Raw genomic sequence first — 24,008 nt, forward strand, 5'->3', positions numbered from 1 at the left:
TGACAATATTGAGAAATTTATTCCTAAAAACAGTCATTCATTTCTCTTTCACGTTCTTTTTCATGTTCTCTGTCATGTGAAATAATTTTTCATGAAAATATTTGCTCAAGATAATGAGATAAATTGCAAGTACGGGAAAAAAATTCTCTTATTTGAAACAAATAACTTATTAGAAATTTGAAAAGATAGGTTGTTCTCCAAAATCCATTGTCAAACTCTTGATTTGTTTAAACAATTTATTTTAATATTATGTGTAAACAATATAAATATAAATTAAAAAAAAAAGATTTTCCCCCTCGGTTTTTAACATAAATTGAAAGGTATGTGACGCTAGGGTTGGAACATATTTTAGTTATTTTTATTTAAAAAAACATATTTTACATCGACTTTGAGTAATAATTGAGGTAAAATATAAGTGTGTTTATTCAATTTCTTCATCGTCCTTAAACAAATCTTTATCGTCTATTTAATGAGTATCAACGCTCAAGACACTACCATTAGTGATTCTCGTGAAACCTAAAAGCATAATTATAAAAATATTATGAATATTAGTGAATCCATAAGAAACTCAAACCTTGTTGTGAAGCCCTTTATATTTAATTAGAGCGCCATGAGATTTTACAAAGTAAAAGTATCAATGTGATATATTGTAAGAGTAGAAAAAAATTAGGTTTTTAATATGTGGTTTGTGAGAGTGTATTTGCTTTTCCAAATGTTTATGTGATGAATTATAATTGCAGAAAAAAAATTGGTTCAAGGTTTGTGTTCATACATAATCTCTTAACTGAATATTTATTTTATTTATCTAACCTTTTTTTTATATCAGAAACAAATGAATGTAAAAATCATAGAGAATATATTGCATCCAACATTTGATCTTCCACAAGATTCAAAGAAACGAGGATCCAACATTTGTTCTTCCCAAAGATATCTAGCATTTGTTCTTCACTAGCAACGATGACGATGAATTAAATTCAAAAATTGTTATATATTTTTACTTTAATATTGAGTGTAAATAATATATATATATATATATATATATATATATATATATATATATATATATATATATATATATATATATATATATATAATATTATATATATATATTATATATATAATATATATATATATATATATATATATATATTTCTCCTCGGTTTTGTTATTAAACCGAGAGATATATGGTGTTAGTTTGAAAAACATAAAAAAAATTATAGTTGGGGTTCGAACTCATTACCATTTAAACTAACTCATCGGTTATTTTTTAACCGATTGGTAAAGTTCCTATTTTTCATGTCACCCTTTATTACATCGGCATTGTAATCAATGTGAAATTCATTTCGCATCCGACATGACATGTGTTATTTGTAGCAATGTTAAGGTGTGAAGATTGATCAGTGGTCTGACAGGTCTCACAGCATTGTAGATTATACAATTCCAATGCAAAATAAATAAAGAGATACCACTAGAAAAGATGTTATGAGAAGAATCACATCTCGACAAAGTTACATGAGAACTAGAGTTACAAATGCGGAAAAAATGTTCCTGTCTATAAAAAAAAAAAAACTCTAATTTTTTAGGGCAAAATTTTAATTAAGGTGGAAGAGTATAATAACCGTGTGTAGCCTTAACCTTGATTAATAGAATTGTTAGAGATTGTGAGAAAGATTAGTAAATAATAAAACTAAGTCTTTAGTCTCATCTCCTTGATGACATCTTAGTAAATAACTAAAAGAAATAGCTATGGAAAAGACAAGCTTTCCATCGTTAGTTTGGCAAATTCGAAACAATTTGAATATATAATTAGTTTATTTTACACAAAAATATATTGTCATTTCTCACATCTATAAACAATTTAAATTTCAGTTATTCTAACTATTTTTAGACCCATCCCTATGAATATTAAGAAAGATTTTTTAAGTTTAGTTGATAATTTAGCAAGTCTTTTGTATATTTTGGTTTACCAATATATATTTGGCTTCATTATGTAAATGGAAGTGGAGGAAGACTCTTTTATGAGTTATACGTGGCTGCTTGAGAAATTAATGAAGTCACCCATACCTAAGCCATGTGCACAAGGAATTAATAAATTTGTTTTCTTTATCCAAATCTTAATTAAGTGGTAGATGTGGTTGAATTAAATTCTATCTTTTATATTATATCCATTGGTCAATGGAAAGCTAAGCCTAAACAACTTTGTTTCAAAAATTGTAACAAAGATAACAACCTGTCTAACATGATTGTTTTGAATGTCAAACATATCACATCATTCTCAAGAGAGAACATTCATATGAACCTTTGGATTTGTGAGCTATGAAAGAACTAAATAGTGTTCCAGAAAGAGATGTTGCCTATACTGATTCTTTGCAACAGCTTCCAATTATTGACCTTAGCAAATTATTGTCTGAAGATGTGAAGGGGGCTGAATTGGAGAAGCTTGGTGTTGCATGCAAAGAATGGGGTTTCTTTCAGGTTAGTTTTCATCAATCTCCCCTTCTTTTCTATCAAAGTTTTTTTCTTGAAATTTTGTTTCCTCTCATAAATATAATAGGTAGTTAAGATTCTTAAGAATTTTTAAAGGACACACAATCAAAAGCAATTGGATTTAAGTAAACAATTACAAAAGAGAAAATAAAATGTTGATCCATGAAATACGGACACCTCTAAAAATAAACATGTCGCGGTGTCAGACACTTATATGAATTGAAAAAGTTAAACTAAACATGTAGACCGGCCCAACCCAATTAATCTAGAGATCCTAATCTAATTTAAAAAATAGATCTAAACTAAAAAGTGAAATTTTAAAAATTATAATTTTACTATTTTTAAGAAAACAAATTATTGGTTTTGAATACTCATACAACACGTGTTATATTATTTAAAATATAATTTATTTTTTCTTTGTTTTTAACATATCTTATATTTTTTTTAGACAAATTTCACACACATTAAAAAAAGTCAATCGTGTCTTAAAGGAATTTTTTTAATAATAGATGGATCAATGAAGTTCAAACACTATTATATATGTAACGGTGTCTGTGTCTTATATTTTTTATATCATCGATATTGAAGTGTCTATGTATCATCGATATTGAAGTGTCTATGTCGTATCTGTGTAAGAGTCTGTATTTCATAGGATATGACTGGTTTGACGCATATGCTATGCAACTATATAGCATCTCTCACTTTACAATCATAATCGGATTTTATAGAAACTGAGTTAGATAAAATTTATATCTAACAAATAAAAGTGTGTGGTTATGTATAACAGCTGATTAATCATGGACTTAGCTTGGCATTAGTAGAAGACATAAAGTTAGGTGCTGAAGAATTGTTCCATCTTTCAATGGAAGAAAAGAGTAAGCTTTGGCAGAAACCAGGAGATATGGAAGGGTTTGATAAAATGGTTGAAGTGGCTAAAGATGAGCCATCAGATTGGGTAGATTCCTTCTACATTTTCACACTTCCTTCCCAATTAAGGAAGCTTCACTTATTCCCTAATCTACCACTTCCATTCAGGTACTCTTCTCATTTTCCTTAATTCTCTTAATTGATTCAACGACGCTCGTTCGAAACTGCGGCATTCCGTTAATTCGAATCTACAACACTTCATTTATTCATCATTTTGTTACAGGGAAAACTTAGACGCTTATTGTAGAAAGATCAGAGAGCTTTCCATCAACATTATGGTTCTTATCGGGAAATCTCTTGACGTAAAATCACATGATATTAAAGAGTCACTAGGAGAAGGTGGCCAATCAGTTAGGATAAACTACTATCCTCCTTGTCCTCAACCAGACAATGTCATTGGCCTTAAGGCTCACACTGATGGCTCTGCCCTTACAATCCTTTTCCAAAACAACGAAGTCGAAGGACTCCAAATAAAAAAAGACGGAACATGGATCAGCGTTAAGCCTCACCCAAATGCTTTCATCGTTAGTCTTGGAGATGTTATGGAGGTAATTCACTTCATCTTTTATCTTTTATACAAGTTCGTTGTTGTGGAATATATTTGAATGTGAATTTTTATGATAGGTAATGACAAATGGTATATATAAGAGCACTACGCATAGAGCCATAGTAAATTCGGACAAAGAGAGACTATCTGTGGCTACTTTTTATGGTCCAGAATGGTGTGGAAATATAGGTCCATTATCATGCCTTGTAACTCAAGAAACACCACCATTGTTCAAAACTATTGGTGTAGCTGATTTTTACAAGGGATATCTTTCACCTGAGCATAAAGGGAAATCATATATTAATGATGTTTTGAGAATCCAAAATGAAGACATGAAAGACTAGCTTTTTAAGTTGAATCTGTTTGTGATTATGAAGAAAATAATAATGTAATTCTTGACTTGGAGTGTGAGTGGTTTGTAGTAAGAATTCTTGGCATTTCAAATACATGTATTAGTTGATCATCACAAGATTTGGAGTATGAGTGCTTTGAAGTAAGAATTACTCAATATCCTCTTGATGAATACTAATTAAGAATATTAGTGAACTTTATTTACTTTTTTTTTAATATAGATAAAATAATTGTGATTCTTTATCTGTTTTTCTTTTCTTTCTTTCGTCAACATTTTATAAGAACTTGTTTTACAGTTTGGTAAAGAAATCTCAAAATTGAAATCAAGAAAAAGTGGTTACATTTAAAAAATCACAGGTAAATAAGTAGTTTGGTATATATATTTTTAAATTATATAAATAAGGCTCTCTAAAAATATTTAATTGATATGATTTTTTAAAAAAGCCTCTCTAATAAAAAAAAACTATCAATCAGATGCATAAAAGTTCTCTATTAAAAAACCTATAACAAAAAAATCTTATATATATATATATAATATATATATATATATATATAATATATATATATATATATATATATATATATATATATATATATATATATATATATATATATATATATATATATATATATATATATATATATATATATATAAACAAAAACAACCTAAGATCTTTAAGAAAAAACTCGATCAATGTTAGTAAATTTTTTTCAACAATGAATATTATTTGTTAATTTATATTTTTGTTTGTTAAAATGAAATCTCAATATTTACAAAAATTATTTTTGAAATTTTATAATTATTTGAATATTAATTATTATTTAAAGATAATTATTCGACATCACCATAAGAAATCGCCATAGAAAATATAAGCAATCAAGAGGAACATGGAGTATGTCTTTAGGGTCATATTCATGATTGATACAAATAGAGTGCTCTTCTGTTGAAGGTAGCATTCCTCAAGAAGTTAAAAAAAAACAAGTGGCACATGTGTGTCGATTATTCATACTTAAATAGAGCGTATTCCAATAACACCTACCATTTGCTTAGAATAGAAAAATTGTTGGGTAATTTGTTAGGCTTAAAAATGGTCTCGTTCATGGACAAATAGCTAGGGTACAATCAGATTCCAATGCATCCAAATGACATTACTAAGTCAACGTTCATGATTGATGAAGGGAATTTCTGTTAAATGATGATTTCCCTATGTCTCAAAAATGCATAAGCAAGATATCAAAGAATGATGAACTAAATCTTTAATGACCAGATCAGTGACATGCTAATGTTGAATCAAAGTTGTAATTTTTCTAAAAGAACACTAGATCAGAGCAATTAGAAGAAGCGGAACCATTAGATGTGTTTGGAAGGATCCCCGAATATCTTCCCATTCTTACGGTTGTCTAAAACAGAAGTTGTCTAAAGCAGAAGGTTCTAGCCTCTTAAAAAACCCAATAACCATAATACAAAGCCTAAATACCTCTCACTTTTGAGTGTCACTTACGTGGATGTTTGAGTATTTGCAAGTACCTCCTCTCCCGCCGTTAGACCCAATCATTATGATACTTAATGAGTTATCAAAGATTACCTATAGATTTTAGTTGACCCTTTGGCCTATGAACTAAAAAGATACATCTCAAACCACCTTTATTGAGTGATATTTGTAAATACTCTATTAATTATTGGTTTATTTGATTGTATTTCTTCAAAGGGAAAATGTTTAGACAAATTCTTTTAGAAGACAACGAGGCCCAGTTGAGGTGGGTTCTTTGTGATCAAGAAATCAAAGATATAGGTCAATTGGACCAGGAGATATCTTAGTGATATTATAATCAATTAATTATATTGAAAATCTTTCAAGTGTAAGAGGATTGGATGTAATGATAAGTTGTGCTGTGAATCAGGATAAATTTCTTGTATTAATCTTTTTTTTCCTTATCTCTTTTGATTCACCATTTTTATTTAATTGAGTTTTGTTTTAACGAACAAGCAAAAGTTTATAAAAGTCAATATAATTCAAATTCTAATTCCTTATATTTTTCTCTCCTTCGGTTCGGTTGGCATTAGAACTCAAGTAATTTATTTAATCACTTTATCGTGTAAGTGTAAAAGATCATTAAAAGGATCGAACCTTCAGATCGTAATGTTGAAGAGACTAATACTACTTACTCAATTAAACCACGTATGTTTTATGGAGAAAGATTTAATTATTGAAAAATAATTTTTGTAGTTTCTTCATCTCCTAGACTTCGAACAATGTAGTTTAGTTGTGAACGGATATATACATTCTAAATATATACATACATTTAATAAATATATTTAAATACATATATTATGAATATGGAGTTTATTAAAAAAAAATCTTTTTTGGTCAAGTAATTTTGTGTCTAAAATTTAACCCTCTAAAGGTGAATAACTAGGATGTCACATATTCGAACTCGCACCCCTATAATCTGATGTCTCTGCACAACTATCCATTGATGTGATTTAGCGAGACAAAATTTTAAATATTTAACAAATATATTTAGATTTAATTGAAATTTAAATAATATAATTTAGTATTAAATGTACACATTGATACTTAATCCAGGATTATACAAATTTAAGATTTATATTTTAAGAGTTTATCATAATAAATATAAGAGTATTTCAATCTATCTAAGGTACATCAAACTTAGCTTTTGTTACTTTTTTATCAAAATAATCACATTCGATAATCTAAGTCCTGTGAGTTGAGATAAATTTTATCGACTTTTGACTTTCAATTTATTTTATATTTTTTATATTTTAAATTTTAAATTAATAGTCGAATCAAATGAAGGTGTTGAAAAGGACCTGAGGTTGGATTTATGCTCCAAATGTTTATGTTGATCAAGTTCCTCCATATCCTCAAACTCCTATGACTTCTCAACAAGAATATTTAGAAGAATTTGATTATGAAGTTCCTCGAACACCTCATACTGAAGGTTTCCTTCAAACTATACTTGTAAGCACTCAAAATAATAATAAGATGTTTCATCATGTGACTTTTGTAGTCGATTTCATTACATACAACATGAGTGATATAAGGAATGTTGTTCCTCCTGAATTTCAGAGTAGTGATGATGATTATACATATTAGTAGTATTATATAGCTTTTATCTATTTATCGTGTTTATTTTCTTGTTTCATTGTTGCCTTAATTTATCTTTTAATTCATTCTTTAATTTATATATGAGTTTGTTTTGCTATTACATCTATTCTTCTTCTTCTTATTCTACATGTGTTTTATGTATGAATTATGTTTTTCATGCATTCCTATTTTTTTATTATGACAAAGGGGGAAGTATACTCTCAAAGGGAAATACTATCTTTATATGTTATAGAGATTTAACACTTCAAACATTATTTTCTTCTTAAGCTCTATTTAAAAAAAAACTCTTTGAGAGCTGTGTTGAATATGTATAACAAGGTATTAATGATAAATAAGAAATAAAAGCAAATAAAAGTAAACATCTTCAAACGAATTATAAAGTTTAAAAGAAATTATAAAGTTTAAAACAAATCAAAAAGCGATAAGTTTCTAGCGATTGGTGCAAAAGAGTTGATTGCTAAAGAACATCGCCAACAAACGGCGTTAGACGCAAAAAGCTAGCTTGTGATCTTGTGTGTTGTTGTTTTTTTTTATTTTTGTAGGATAAAAATATAATATTAAGTGTGTCACTCTCAAAGTACTAATCTTTTAATCAACATACAAAAGCATTTAACAGTGAATTTGTAAAGTTTCTAATCGAATCAATCAAAGTCATATTTAAACACACACTTTTGAGGTCTTTTCAAGGTTGTAACATGGCTTATGTCAGGGTATGATAATTTAGGATAGTATACTTAAATTTTTGGAGTTAGGTACCTAGTTTATCTGATTCCTTTTATATTACTCTTTTCTTATTCACTTGGTACTAGATAATTCATAAAGTTTGTCCTTTTTTCTCGCAATTGTTTTTGAAGAAGTCATTTTTAACTTCTTGTCTTTTTTATATCTTTTTCTTTCTTTTTTTACCAATTTCTCTAGTACCCCAATCCTAAACTTAAACATTGTTAACTTTCAAGAGCAACCCCAAACTTTTCTCTTTGCATCAGGCAAGTAAAACAAATAATAATACCTAACTCCAAAAAGGGTGGAAAGAATTTATCTTTCAAGTCAAATGGCTATATAATAAGGATTATGTCACCGAAAGAATGGCTAAGGCTCAAAGTGGTTAAAAATGTTTGAAATTCTGATACGCAGATATCAGATGTCGTATGTGATATCACGACATAAATATCAGGACTTCACACAACAATAATAGTAAGCAGATAATATATGTCGTATACGATGTCATGATACCAGGTTCAGGACATGTCATACCAGAAACAATTACAGTGTATAAAGAAGGAAGTAAATAACACAAGGCAATTGTTAACCCAGTTCGCTGCAGCGTCACCTACATCTGGGGACATCCAAGTCAGGAAGGAAATTCACTATAATAGTATTAGTTTGAAAATCTAAACAACCTCTGGTTTTACAACCTTCTCACCTAATCACTACCCTTGGAATTTCTAGACTCTCCTAGATATGAGACCCCTTTCACTTCCCTTCAATCACACAACAGTGATAATAACTGAAAACAATCAAAGAACAAAAGACACACTTCCAATGAAACAAAATACGCTCTTGCTTAAAAGCTCACGAGTGATTCCCAATTATAACTCAATAAACTCAGTCCAATTCAAGTATCAAGGAGATACTATAATGACTCACAAATAACAAAAACAATTAAAACCATAATTTTCCAATGCTCAAGTGTAGCTCTCTCTTCTATTTAATTAGGTTAGCAAAGTTCTCTTTAAATAGCCTTTGGTAAGTGATGCGTTGGAAAACTTGATGTTCGCAAGTATACGAACGCGTCAGAGTAATATAAAAGATTATCGTATCCACAGAGACCAAGTGTTAATCTATCGTTATCTGTCGTTACGGTGTTTATCAAAGGCGGTCAAAATAAGTGTTTTGTAGTGTGCAATAAAAAGTAAAGTGTTGAAATAGATTTAATTAATAAAGACAGGGTCGAATGTAATTCACGTAATCAATTAATAATCCAAGTACTTGCTAATAGAACTACTTATGGGCAATGTTTCCTACTTTGAAAAGAACTAATTTAACAGGAACTGTCGCGTATTCAGAACCGAGTTGTACTCCCTAATCAAACTCTCTTATTGTCACTTATAAAAAGGCGCGCATTGCGTTAGAGTAGTAAACCTATTTTTAAGAAATATAGTATCTTGACTAAGTTGAAAAGTATTATAACATGGATTTCTTAACCAAAAGAGGTTCTCACGAACCAGACTCTAAACTTATAAACGCGTCCGAAAATAGTTTTAAAATCTCTTTTCTTCTTGATGTTAAAAACTCCTAATGAACTAAACAAAGCGCTTTCGCTGTTTTTGAAATAGTTAAAAACAATTAAGTTTATAAAGACGTTGGACGGCTTTCGATCTTACCCAACGGAATTGAAGTGCGGGAAAACTTAAGTTGAAAGTTAAAATAGCCCTTTAAGTGTTTCTACGAACCATTGTACGGATTACTGGTTTAATTAAGATCCTTACATTCTAGCCTTATAAATTTAGTTAGACATGATAAAGTAAAAGTGCATTAAAGTAAATAAAAGTAGTGCGAGTGCGGAAAGTAAATAATTTAAAGCGAGTGCGAGGAAATAAATGATTTAAAGCGAGTGCGAGGAAATAAATAAAGTAAAAGCGAGTGCGGGAAATAAATAAAGTAAAAGCGAGTGCGGGAAATAAATAAAGTAAAAGCGAGTGCGGGAAATAAATAAAGTAAAGGCAAGTGCGGGAAATAAATAAAGTAAAGGCGAGTAATAAAAACCTGCTCCAATCGGAGGGCTGAGTAAATTGCAATGCGGAAATGTAAATGGCGGCAGGATTAACTTCCTTCCAAAGTGCTTCAAACTCGATTACAGACTCTATCACAGACTTGATGACACAATTGTGGTAACACTCCAATGCGAAGCGATTACCACTATAAAATACTGAATATATGCCTAAGTGAAACAAAGTTGCTTCTGAGTTTACCTCTGCTCTAAGTTTGGATGATTGTAAAACTGAATTCACGTTTCTATTTATAGGCAAATAAAAAAGGTGGAATTGACTTGGATGCCCTTCAACTTGAAAATAGAGGAAACCGTTTCCTTCTTGTGGCGCCCGCCACAAGGCTATGGCGCCCGCCACAAGCACAAAGTGGGGCGCCTTAGTGGATGAAGTGGGGAAACGTGGGAGTTGAGAAGTTGGACTTGGACACGTCATGGCTTGGTCTGTGGCGCCCGCCATGGGGTAGGCCATGAGCACAAAATGCTGAATTTTAGGGTTTTTAGCTCTTTTTCACTCCTTTTCTCGATCGAGGCTTCGATTAAAGTAAAAACCTGAAAACAAAGGAAAACACAGTAATAACACAACAAAATGACAATAAAATGACTAGAATGCATGTGAAATCGGAGTCAAAAATACGTAAACTTTAGTGTGATCAAACTCCCCCACACTTAAACCTTTGCTTGTCCTCAAGCAAAACATTATAAAGCTCATAAAAGAAAAACTGGTGTAAACAAGTGCTTCAGGTAGAAATTCTAAGTTCAAGTCGGGATGCAGTGATAGGTACTAACTGAGTGAACTAAGGGTATCATGATAACACTAATCCGCAAATACGGACATAAAATTCATTCCTATATTAACCAACCCATATTATCCCACAATACCTAGGCCTGCCTCTTCATCTCTTTTTGTGTCCTTTTCATTCAGGCGCAATCACATTAAGCCCGTTATCCGTACATGCTTCATAGTAGAGTGGTCTGTTAGTGATTATGATCAGAGCTTGGGGTTTCTGGCACATCAACATGTGTAAACCATTTTATTGGACCCAACTGTAGTTGTGGGGGATCGGATCGTAATCCGCCCTACCGAGTTCAGTGCCAGATACCTCTGAACCAACTAATAGTGAGTACTGCTTTTCTTTTTCTTTTTCTTTTTGTAGCAATTTTTTACAATTCTTTGGTTTAAATGACTTTGTGAGGGTCACCTATATCGGAGTTGCCTTTTTGCTTTCTTTTATTTTTTTGTTTTTCTGGATCATTCACTTATTTGCATCGGTCCCCTACGTAGAGGATGCGTAGGCCGGAGCTGACTGCTGAGATAAACTACTAAGGACTTATACGGAAATGATGATTAAGGCCATGGTATATGGGGTTTCGAGAATGATTCCTATATTTACGAAGCTTATGGTGCTAAAATAGATACTGATGTTTCGCAAAATTCTCCCAAGTCACCGCATCCTTACTCAAAACATGTCCTTAAAACCTGAAAACTTACGAAATAACACTATTTTCTTTTGCAAAAAAAATTTGGTGGGGCTAACGGTATGGGGAGGTAGGATTGTACTAAGGATCTACTATATTTGGTGACTCGTCAGACTCATGCATTATACTAAAAAGAAAAATAAACAACTAAAAGGGAAATAAACAGTCTAAAAAAAACAGCAAATAAAACTGAAAAATAAAAGGAAAACGATAAATGCTCCTCCCACACTTAAATCGAACATTGTCCCCAATGTTTCGAAATAAGATAAGGGAAGAGTTACCTGGCAACCTATTGCTGACCACTAGTGCCCTCGCCATCCTGAGGTGGACGACGTGATCGGGTACGACGACGGTCTCTCTGATCCATCCTCGCCTGCAGGGCATCCTGAGCGGTCCTCACATCTCGAAGGTTACCAATAATGGAACCTTGGGTGGCTTCAATTAGTGCCATGTGTCTCTGGTGGTATTGTTGTTGACGGGCTTGCGTATCGGTGATCACTTGCAGGGACTGTAGGACAGTGTCGTAGGACCTGTCTGTCCTCCGTTGTGATTGTTGCATGAAGTTCATATTATCCGTCATTTGTTGCTGGATGGTAGAGAGTAGGTCGTCACGCCTTTGCTCTCTAGCCAGGTGGTCACGCCACATCTCCTCTATAATATAGAAGCCAGGAGTGGTACCTGCAGAAGAAGAAGATGGTGCGGTGTGTGGTGGTGAAGGATGATGGGGGGACACATGTGGTACGGGAGATCTCTCTCTCCGATCATATTCATCATCAGTGTCTGGTCCCGCCTCATCAGGAATGTTAGGAGGAAGAGGACCCAAAACAGGTGGAGCATCTAAATCGTAGGTCCAATTCCTCTCATCACGTATATCAGTACGTCTAGTGCAAGGTAGAATAATAGATGGGATGGCTACACCATGAATCATAAGTGTATAACCTCCTTCTCTCCTTGAACGACACAATTTCATGTCTCTCAGAAATTTTAAGGTAATTGTGCGAGGAGGTAAGGGGTCTAGGGTAGCCATCTCATTGTTCAGGTTAAGTGCCCGAGCAATAGACGTAATCAATCCACCAAAAGAAATCGGTCCCGCCTTATTCAGAGTTAAAATCATGTGGACGAGCATAAACGGAACCGAATTAATTCTCCTATTGGTGAGGCTTCCTTGCAAATATAGAAGCTCTCTAGCGTTAACCTTATTTGTATTCTCCCGGCCAAAAATAGTGCATGCCAATAGATATCTAAAAACTCTGATGGTCGGGTTATGGATAGTTGAGGCAAGAACTCCTTCAAAAGAGTTGGTGGAAGTGTTTGATAAACGCTCCCAGAAGGAAAATACCTCAACAGACCATTCGGAATCCAAAGGGGCCTCACAAATAGCACCTTCCCCATGAGGGATCCCTAACAAGCTGGCTAGTTCGTCGGTACTGAATTGGTATTCAACAGCAAACATTCTAAATTTGACAGTACCAACTGTGCTAGCAGTGTTAGGGTTGACAATATAAATTAAGGAACTTAAAAATTTGATTGTCAGCCGCTCATAGGTGGGTTCTTTGTTGATAAAGAAATTATGTAAACCTAGGTTGTCTAATAAATGGAAAATGCTATGGTAGATGCCTAAAGTGTAGAGACAATTTTCGTCAACATACCTTGTCGGGAGAATTTCCCGATTTTGCAACCGTTCAATGATTTTTCTTTGTCTCTCCCCTGGTTTCCCTCCTCGAACAATGAATCCGTTGAACTCCATTTGAATGCTCTTGAAATGTGGATGAAGAAGATGAAGTGGTTGGTGAAAAGGTTGGATTTTTACAAAATCCGGCGGATGAAATTGAAAATGGAAAGTGGAATAATGATTTGTGTGGTATGGTGATTAGGAAAGTATGAGCTTTTTGTGGGTTCAAGGGCTTTTTTCCAAGGTGAAAAAATGGGTTTTGGAGGTTGTAAGTTGCAAAAATGGTGAAGAAAAGTGGTCTGCCCCGACCATTTACAGACGCTGTGGCGAGCGCCACAGGTCCTATGGCGGGCACCACAAGGCAAAATCTGGCTGGGCCAGATTTTGGTCCTTTGGTTTGGGCTTCGCTTGTCTTTTGGCTTTGTGGGGCCTGGATAGCATTTGTCTTGTGATTCTCCTAGTTTCTTTGACTTGCATAATTTTATAAAAGTAAAAACGAAAAATAAAAAGTGAAATTGAAACAAAAACAAAAATAGAAATTAAATATAAATAAATAAATAACTGAAAAATTAAAATGCAAATAACATATAAAACATATATAGATATTAATAGAAATACTAATGTATAGTAGTAGTTTATATAATATCCAAATGCGATAATGTAAAATGAGTAATGCAAATACGATAAATATATGAAAGAGAAATAAAGTGAAATAAAATGGTGAAATCAGGTATTAGGGGTGTCGTCTGCCTGAGTGGATCCACGGAGCACGGCTATCTCCTGCCTGAGCTCTGCGATCTCCTGATATAGACAATCGGCTTCAGTAGCATGGGTGAGATCGGACACTCCTATCTGTAAAGTTAGGTCCGCCACTTCCTGTCTAAGCTCTGCAATCTCTCTACGGCACTCAGCAATCTGGATGCGTATGTCAGGTGTCTGCAATGAATGATTATTATAGAGAACAGTGATTCTAGGAGATGGTGGTGTAGGCGTGTATTCAGCAGCGGGTGGTGTTCTCGATGCCTCGACGGTCTCTCCCTGGCCCTCTAGAGCATAACTTCAATTCGCTGGATCATGCACACTGGTCATCATAGGGTCTGGCAATGTGAAGTAATGGATAGCCTCACTGTCGACTAGCAATCGGAACTAACATGGGTGGAAAGAGACTCTCCTCATAAATCCTCTGGTCAAACAGAAATCGATGTCCATGGTAGTGTATCCACAGTAGATCCGAAGATGTGACAGCTTGCGAGACAGACCCAAAGCGACTGCAATCTGTGTGATGATTCCACCAACATGGATGACTCCTTCGGTGGATCTAGAGATACCGCTGAGATTATTCAATAAAAAGTTCCCACATGCTACTGGGCGAGACTGGGATGCGCAAAATAATAGGAAGATCTCCTCTTCACTTAGTAGTGTTTCTGCATTCAGTCTTCCCAAGAAGGAATGTGCTAATATCATCTGAAAATATCTGAAGGCTGGGTTATGTATGACATAAGATAACTATGTAGATGGATCCTGGCTTCCGCCACCTGATATATCACTCCAAAAATTCTCCACTTCCTTATCCAGGAAATATCCCATAGGTGTCTCCGGGATAGCATCAGGAGTAGTCTGGAAACCTAATAAGTCGTCGAACTCTTTCTGGCTGAAGGAGTACTCAACTCCAAAGAGCCTGAAAGCAGCATACCCATCTGATCCAGAATAGGGGTCGTAGTCGAATGAACTCAGGAACTCCAAAGTCAGGTTCCTATATGTGTTACTCAAGTCATCAGCAAATTCGTCCCAGTGGAGTTGGTGGCTAAGGAATCGGATACTAGGCTCGATACCCAGTGCCTCCATACAATGCTAATCAGGGTAACGTGTGGGTGCCATAGGGCGCTGGTATAAAGAAATGTAGCGCTCCCTCTGAGCATTGTCTCTATAGGCAACATGCATGTCATCAAAACCCTACATCTTGTAAAAGTTAGGAAAGTGATCCTGAAAATACAAACCATTCAAACTTTAGTCTCAATGCAAAATAAGATAAAATAAAATATAAATAAAAATAAATATAAATAAATGCGAAAAAAAAGTAAAATGAAAAGAAAAACCATGGGTTGCCTCCCACGCAGCGCTTGTTTAACGTCATTAGCTTGACGGTTAGAATTTATACACCTGTAGTAGTATGAATCAGTGGATCAATCAGGGTGTGGCTCGAGTAGTATGCTGGAATGTCTCCTCCTTCGTAGAGCTTCAGTCTTTGTCCATTTACAATGAATGGACTACAGGTATCGTTCTTGATTTCTACGGCTCCGGATCTCAGAATCTTGGATACTTCGAAAGGACCAGTCCATCTTGAACGTAGCTTCCCAGGGAAGAGTCGTAACCTAGTGTTGAAAAGGAGAACAGAATCGCCTACATTGAAGTTTTTCTTTACTATTCTTTTGTCATGATAGGCTTTTGTTCTCTCTTTATATATTTTTGCATTCTCGTAGGCAGATTGCCTAAGTTCTTCTAATTTATGAATGTCTAGGGTACGCTTTTCTCCAGCGGCTAGGTAGTCTAAATTCAAAGTTTTAATGGCCCAATAGGCTTTATGCTCTAATTCGAATGGTAAGTGACATGATTTTCCATAAACTAGTTGGTAAGGGGTAGTTCCTATAGGGGTTTTGAAAGCGGTTCTATAGGCCCATAATGCTTCTTGAAGCTTCTGAGACCAGTCTCTCCTAGAAATAGAAACAGTTTTCTCTAGGATTTATTTTATCTCCCTATTAGATACTTCTACTTGGCCACTAGTTTGTGGGTGGTACGGTGTTGCTACTCTATGCCTAACTCCATATTTTCTTAAAAGTTTGTCAAATATTCTCGATATAAAGTGTGATCCTCCATCGCTTATGACTAAACGTGGTGTTCCAAATCTAGGGAATATATAGTTTTTAAATAGTTTGATTACTACCCTAGTGTCTTTTGTGGGTGCAGTTATAACTTCAATCCACTTAGACACATAGTCTACAGCTACTAAGATATACCTATTTCCTAAGGATGGTGGAAAAGGTCCCATGAAATCTGTACCCCATACGTCAAAGAGTTCTACTTCCTGAATGTTTCTTAAGGGCATTTCATCACGTCTTGAAATGTTTCCAGTGCGTTGGCATCTATCACACTTGACAATGAAAGCATAGACATCACGCCACATGGTGGGCCAGAATAGGCCAGCTTGAAGAATCTTGGCGTATGTCTTAGAGGTGCTTGCATGTCCACCATAAGGTGCAGAATGACAATGCTCGATAATATTATTTACCTCTTCTTCTGGAACGCAACGGCGAAAAATGCCATCTTTACCCCTTTTGAAAAGGAGCGGTTCGTCCCAATAGAAGTTTCTCACATCGTGGAAGAATTTCTTCTTGCGGTGGTAGTCAAGATCAGGGGGTACTATATCAGCAGCTAGGTAATTAGCGAAATCTGCATACCAGAGTACGTTATTTATTGCTAAGGAATTTTGGGAATGCTCAAAAGGATCTAGGTTATTGTCTTCAATGGTTTCTACTTTAGCGATCAGTCTACCATAGGCGAAATCATCGTTTATGGGTACTAGTTCAGGTTTTAGATGTTCTAGCCTAGAAAGGTGATCGGCTACTACATTCTCAGTGCCTTTTTTATCTCTTATATCTAAATCAAACTCTTGTAGTAATAGAATCCATCGGAGTAACCTGGGCTTGGCATCTTTTTTACTTAATAGGTAACGAATGGTAGCATGATCAGTGTAAACAATAATTTTTGCTCCTACTAGATAAGATCTAAATTTGTCTATAGTGAAAACTACAGCGAGTAATTCTTTTTCGGTTGTTGCGTAATTAAGTTGGGCAGCATCTAGGGTTCTACTGGCATAATAAATGGCATGTAATTTTTTATCTTTCCTTTGTCTTAGAACGGCTCCAACTGCATAATCACTAGCATCGCACATTATCTCAAAAGGTTCCGACCAATCGGGCGGTTTCATAATGGGTGCAGAGATTAATGCTTGCTTTAAAAGATTAAATGGGTCATTACATTTTTCGTCAAAAATGAATTCAGCATCTTTCATTAAAAGTCCGGTTAACGGTTTTGTTATTTTGGAGAAGTCCTTGATAAAACGCCGGTAGAATCCAGCGTGTCCAAGAAAGCTTTGGACTTCTCTGATGGTTTTTGGTGGTTTTAGGTTTTCTATAACTTCTATTTTAGCTTTATCTACCTCTATACCTTTTTCGGAAACTATATGTCCTAAAACTATTCCTTCGGTCACCATGAAATGACATTTTTCCCAATTTAGCACGAGGTTCACCTCCACGCATCTCTCCAGGATTTTCTCAAGGTTAGCAAGACAATTATGAAAATTGAATCCGCAAACCGAGAAATCGTCCATAAACACTTCCATGATACCATCTAGGTAGTCTGCGAAGATTGACATCATGCAGCGTTGGAAAGTAGCTGGGGCATTACAGAGGCCGAAAGGCATTCGTCTATAGGCAAAGGTTCCATAGGGGCATGTAAAGGTAGTTTTTTCTTGATCTTCTGGGTGAATAGGTATTTGGAAGAATCCAGAGTATCCATCTAGATAGCAGAAGTAAGAGTGTCTGGCTAGACGCTCTAACATCTAGTCAATAAATGGTAAAGGGAAATGGTCCTTCCTAGTTGCTTTATTTAATTTTCTATAATCTATACACATCCGCCATCCTCCTTCTAAACGTTTTGCTACATGTTCGCCTTTATCGTTTTGCACGACTGTGATGCCTCCCTTTTTAGGTACTACATGCACAAGGCTCACCCACTTACTATCCGAGATCTGGTAGATTATACCTGCCTCAAGTAACTTAAGAACTTCCTTCTTAACAACATCACTCATTATAGGGTTTATTCTTCTCTGATGCTCCCTAGAGGGTTTTGAATCTTCTTCGAGCGAAATCCGATGCATGCATATGGATGGGCTTATACCTTTCAGGTCAGAGATATTATATCCTAAGGCTGAGGGATATCTTCGTAAAACGTCTAAAAGTTAGTTAGTCTCCTCTTGGCTCAAGGTAGCACTGACTATAACTGGGCGGTTCATCTTTTCATTGAGGAACTCATATCTCAGGTTCTTAGGCAGTACCTTAAGTTCTAAGGTTGGTTTCTTAGGGCATGGCATAGGATCTGGGGTAAGGGATAAACATTCGTAAAGGTTATCATCGATGTAAGGTTCTTTAAAGTCATCATCTTCCTTTATGGGGGTTGATGGTAACTTGATTGTTTTTATAATTTCTTTTTTGTTCTAATTCTCTAACACATTCATCAATGATATCTAAGGCATAACACGAGTCTCCCATCACAGGTGCCATAAGAAATTTCGAAAGTATAAATTCTATTTTCTCGTCACCTACCTCAAATGTCAACTTTCCTTTCTTGACATTTATTATGGCTCCTACAGTCGATAAGAATGGTCTACCTAGAAGAATTGGTATATCATTGTCTTCTTTGATGTCCATGATGACAAAATCAGTAGGGATAAATAGTTGACCTATCCTAACAGGAACATCTTCCAAAATGCCTATCGGATATTTGACAGATCTATCGGCTAACTGAAGTGACATCTTAGTGGGTTGTAATTCTCCTAAGTTTAACCTCTCACAAACTGCTAGAGGCATCAAGCTCACACTAGCTCCTAAGTCTAGAAAAGCTTTTTCGATGACATGATTACCCAAAAGGCAAGGAATGGAGAAATTTCCAGGATCTTTATCTTTCTTTGCTAATTTGTCCTCGGAAATAGCATTACATTCCAAAGGCTTCAGATCGTCAAGTCTACGTTTATTGGTAAGGATGTCTTTCAAAAACTTTGCATAAGAAGGTATTTGGGTGATGGCTTCTGTGAAAGGGATTTCTGAAGGTGAGAAAAACAAGAAAGGGGGGGTTTGAATTGTTTGGAAAAATAAGCGCTTTTTCAAAATGAAAAACACACAATGATTTTATACTGGTTCGCTTATAACACAAAGCTACTCCAGTCCACCCGGCCAAGGTGATTTCGCCTTCAACAAGGACTTAATCCACTAATCTTGAAAGATTACAAACAACGTCTAAGAGAAAAATCTCTTAGTCCTCTCAAGTATACAGACTACACAGAGTCACTTGAGGAAATCAACAAACAAATATATGAAAGATTAATGTAATCTAGAATGCTTCTAAGAAAGCAGATATTACAATAGTAAGAACAAGAGTTTTTCACGTAATAAGCAAAAGCTTCGTGAAGATCTTAGAGAGCAAGAGTGTTTTTCTTGAGTGTTGATGTTTCAGTATAATTTTGGCTTGTTGGCTAATACTTGTGTGTGCTGAATGTTGATTTGCAGTCCTTTATATATAGAAGTGAGGTAGTAATTGAAACTGGTGGATATTAAAATGAATTTACGCCATCACTTAAATAGCTTCTGCAGGATAACTTTCTCTCCTTGAAATGACTACTTACCACAAGTAGTATCTTCTTTATTGAAATTGGAGATTAACGTCTCTTTCTTAATTAGGAAAACCATTTGCAAATCTTTACTTGACTTTAACGTTACTCTTTCATGATTAGCAATACCATGATCAGAGTCTTCAAGTATCTGAGAATCTTGGAATCTTGCTTCTGATGTAGATCTCTTTTGAGTTCTGATGGATTTCTTCAGATAGCGCTGAGAGTTTCTGGAGTTAGACAATCGTTGTTCAGAGTCAGAACTTCTAGAGCGTATTCTTGTTCAGATGCTTCTGATGTATTGCTCAGAGTTAGACTTTCTTGAACGTGTTTCCACTTCAGATGCTTCTGATCATTTGATAATTTGTATCTGATCTGGTTTTGTATCTGATGACATCATCAGATTTCTTCCTTCTTTCTTTAGAACCCTGCACACTTAGAAACTTTTCGTTAGGGTGCCATTTTTGGTTTCATCCTTTGTTATCATCAAAATCAAGGAATCTATTGTAGAACAATTTTTGTTCTTACAATTTCTACATGAAGTTTTTCTATAACTTTAATAAATTTTTGATACTGTTTATTGGTCTGGGTTTGTTTGAGTCTTTGGGGATATGGTATAGGTGGTTTATATGGTGGGGGCGGTACGTAAATTTTATCTTTAGGTTCTTCTCCTTTATCTCGACCTTCCTGATTTTCAGATTCCTCTGGTTCCTTTACTTCGTCCGGGGGTTTGGTACATTCCTTAGAAGTTTCGGGTTCACTTAATCTTGGGTTTGGTGGCTCATCATAAGCGTTCCCACTTCTTAGGGTAATGGCATTGGCTTGTCCTCTCGGATTTTGTTGAGGTTGTCCAGGGAATTGTCCTCCAGGTGTAGTCTGAGGGGCTTGGTTTAAAGCTACCTGAGAGATCTGGGTTTCAAGCATCTTGGTATGAGTAACTATTTGGTCAACCTTGGTTCCTAACTGAGTAATCAATTCGTTAACATGAATGTTTTGGTTCATGAACTCCTTGTTTTGTTGGGTTTGAGCGGTGATAAAATTTTCCATAATTTTCTCAAGGCTCGGCTTTGGTGGTACAGATTGCATAGGTTGATTTGATCTAGGGGCTTGATAACTAGGTCTCGGAGGTGCATTATTTTGAATAGGGTTATTGTTTTTATAGGAGAAGTTAGGGTGATTCCTCCATCCAGGGTTATAGGTATTCGAATATGGGTTCCCTTGGGTGTAGTTCACTTGCTCATAGTGGGTTTCGTTCAATAGACTGCATTCTGCGGATTGGTGTCCTTGGGTTCCACATATCTCACAATCCGACGAAACTGCGGCTACAGTATTCGGGTTCGTGTACATATGCTCGACTTTGAGGGCTAATGCGTCCATTTTAGCTTGCATCATGTCTATAGAGCTTAGTTCATGCACTCCTCCTTGGGCTTCCTTCTTCTCAACTGTCGCTCGTTCGACTCCCCATGATTGATGGTTTTGAGCCATGTCTTCGATGAGGGCACTAGCTTCAGGGGAAGGTTTGTTCATCAGAGCACCACCGGCGGCAGCGTCGATGGTCATCTTTGTGTTATAATGAAGTCCATTATAGAAGGTTTGAATGATTAACCAATTTTCTAAGCCATGATGTGGGCATGCTCGTAACAACTCTTTATATCTCTCCCAAGCTTCGAACAGCGATTCTCCATGGTTTTGGGTAAATCTAGTTATATGGTTTCGAAGAACGGCGGTCTTACTCGGGGGAAAATATCTAGCAAGAAAAACTCTTCTAAGGTTATCCCAAGTCGTAATGGAATTGGGTGGAAGGGAATCTAACCATGATAGGGCTTTATCTCTGAGGGAAAAAGGAAATAATCTTAAACGTATTGCCTCAGGAGAAGCTCCATTGGTTTTAAAAGTATCTGCTATTTGAAGAAATATTTTTAAATGTTGGTTAGGGTTCTCGGTAGCGAGACCCGCGAATTGTCTCTGTTGCACTAATTGTAACAGAGATGGTTTAAGTTCAAAATTATTGGCTGGGATGATTGGGTTTACTATAATAGAACTAGGTTCTTCATTAGATGGTTGAGCGAAGTCCTTAAGAGGTCTTTGGTTTTGATCTTCGGCCATAGCTCTCTTAATTCTATGAAAGAATAAACGTGCGCAAGCGTAACGTTCAGGTTCCGCCAGAGGGTTTACTAAGCTTAAACTTCCGGTGCTGCGAGTTCTTCGCATTGACCGGCGGGAAATAACCTAAGTCTAAACGATATAACAACAGGAAAATGAAATTTGACGAAATTGGTCCCCGGCAACGGCGCCAAAAACTTGATGCGTTGGAAAACTTGATGTTCCCAAGTATACGAACGCATCAGAGTAATATAAAAGATTCTCGTATCCACATAGACCAAGTGTCAATCTATCGTTATCTGTCGTTACGGTGTTTATCAAAGGCGGTCTTTGGCGGTCAAAATAAGTGTTTTGTAGTGTGCAATAAAAAGTAAAGTGTTGAAATAGATTTAATTAATAAAGACAGGGTCGAATGTAATTCACGTAATCAATTGATAATCCAAGTACTTCCTAATAGAACTACTTATGGACAATGTTTCCTACTTTGAAAAGAACTAATTTAACAGGAACTGTCGCTTTCGCGTATTCAGAACCGAGTTGTACTCCCTAATCAAACCCTCTTATTGTCACTTATAAAAAGGCGCGCATTGCGTTAGAGTAGTAAACCTATTTTTAAGAAATATAGTATCTTGACTAAGTTGAAAAGTATTATAACCTGGATTTCTTAACCAAAAGAGGTTCTCACGAACCAGACTCTAAACTTATAAACGCGTCCGAAAATAGTTTTAAAATCTCTTTTCTTCTTGATGTTAAAAACTCCTAATGAACTAAACAAAGCGCTTTCGCTGTTTTTGAAATAGTTAAAAACAATTAAGTTTATAAAGACGTTGGACGGCTTTCGATCTTACCCAACGGAATTGAAGTGCGGGAAAACTTAAGTTGAAAGTTAAAATAGCCCTTTAAGTGTTTCTACGAACCATTGTACGGATTACTGGTTTAATTACGATCCTTACATTCTAGCCTTATAAATTTAGCTAGACATGATAAAGTAAAAGTGCATTAAAGTAAATAAAAGTAGTGCGAGTGCGGAAAGTAAATAATTTAAAGCGAGTGCGAGGAAATAAATGATTTAAAGCGAGTGCGAGGAAATAAATAAAGTAAAAGCGAGTGCGGGAAATAAATAAAGTAAAAGCGAGTGCGGGAAATAAATAAAGTAAAAGCGAGTGCGGGAAATAAATAAAGTAAAGGCGAGTGCGGGAAATAAATAAAGTAAAGGCGAGTAATAAAAACCTGCTCCAATCGGAGGGCTGAGTAAATTGCAATGCGGAAATGTAAATGGCGGCAGGATTAACTTCCTTCCAAAGTGCTCCAAACTCGATTACAGACTCTATCACAGACTTGATGACACAATTGTGGTGACACTCCAATGCGAAGCGATTACCACTATAAAATACTGAATATATGCCTAAGTGAAACAAAGTTGCTTCTGAGTTTACCTCTGCTCTAAGTTTGGATGATTGTAAAACTGAATTCACGTTTCTATTTATAGGCAAATAAAAAAGGTGGAATTGACTTGGATGCCCTTCAACTTGAAAATAGAGGAAACCGTTTCCTTCTTGTGGCGCTTGCCACAAGGCTATGACGCCCGCCACAAGCACAAAGTGGGGCGCCTTAGTGGATGAAGTGGGGAAACATGGGACTTGAGGAAGTTGGACTTGGACACATCATGGCTTGGTCTGTGGCGCCCGCCATGGGGTAGGCCATGAGCACAAAATGCTGGATTTTAGGGTTTTTAGCTCTTTTTCACTCATTTTCTCGATCGGGGCTCCGATTAAAGTAAAAACCTGAAAACAAAGGAAAACACAGTAATAACACAACAAAATGACAATAAAATGACTAGAATGCATGTGAAATCGAAGTCAAAAATACGTAAATTTTAGTGTGATCAGTAAGCATGGGCTTCGGGCTAAAAAAATAGCAGATCAAAACAAACCAAATCAAATCAAATCTGATCAATTAAAATATGATGTCTCCTTAAATATTTTGACATCTATTCTGCAGAATATCTGATCAAATCAAATCCGATGTCTCCTTAAATGTTTCAACATCCAGTCTATACAATCTTTTACAGAATCAAATAAAATCTGATCTAATGTGTCATT

General features: G+C 35.3%; 1 protein-coding gene and 1 non-coding gene across 2 annotated transcripts; both read left to right on the top strand.

Annotated features, from left to right (window-relative positions):
- The first annotated feature begins 2,166 nt into the window (after nucleotides 1-2,166).
- Nucleotides 2,167-4,555, top strand: LOC127097475 (protein SRG1). Its single transcript, XM_051035973.1, has 4 exons — nucleotides 2,167-2,475; nucleotides 3,275-3,522; nucleotides 3,638-3,962; nucleotides 4,039-4,555. The coding sequence occupies exons 1-4, from the start codon at nucleotides 2,317-2,319 to the stop codon at nucleotides 4,303-4,305; spliced, it is 999 nt and encodes a 332-aa protein (XP_050891930.1). The 5' UTR covers nucleotides 2,167-2,316; the 3' UTR covers nucleotides 4,306-4,555.
- A 16,863-nt stretch (nucleotides 4,556-21,418) lies between these two features.
- LOC127099674 (small nucleolar RNA R71) lies at nucleotides 21,419-21,525 on the top strand. The gene has a single exon (XR_007794152.1). It is a non-coding gene; the product is annotated as a small nucleolar RNA R71 (small nucleolar RNA).
- The last annotated feature ends 2,483 nt before the right edge of the window (nucleotides 21,526-24,008 follow it).

The sequence above is a fragment of the Lathyrus oleraceus genome, chromosome 6, assembly GCF_024323335.1.
Source record: "Lathyrus oleraceus cultivar Zhongwan6 chromosome 6, CAAS_Psat_ZW6_1.0, whole genome shotgun sequence".
Classification (NCBI taxonomy): Eukaryota; Viridiplantae; Streptophyta; class Magnoliopsida; order Fabales; family Fabaceae; genus Lathyrus; species Lathyrus oleraceus.

Excerpts from the sequence above, each read along its gene's own strand:
- LOC127097475 (XM_051035973.1), top strand. The coding sequence starts at position 2,317 with ATGAAAGAACTAAATAGTGTTCCAGAAAGAGATGTTGCCTATACTGAT. Across the intron at positions 2,476-3,274 it reads AAGAATGGGGTTTCTTTCAG|CTGATTAATCATGGACTTAG; the intron begins GTTAGTTTTCAT and ends TATGTATAACAG. Across the intron at positions 3,523-3,637 it reads AATCTACCACTTCCATTCAG|GGAAAACTTAGACGCTTATT; the intron begins GTACTCTTCTCA and ends ATTTTGTTACAG.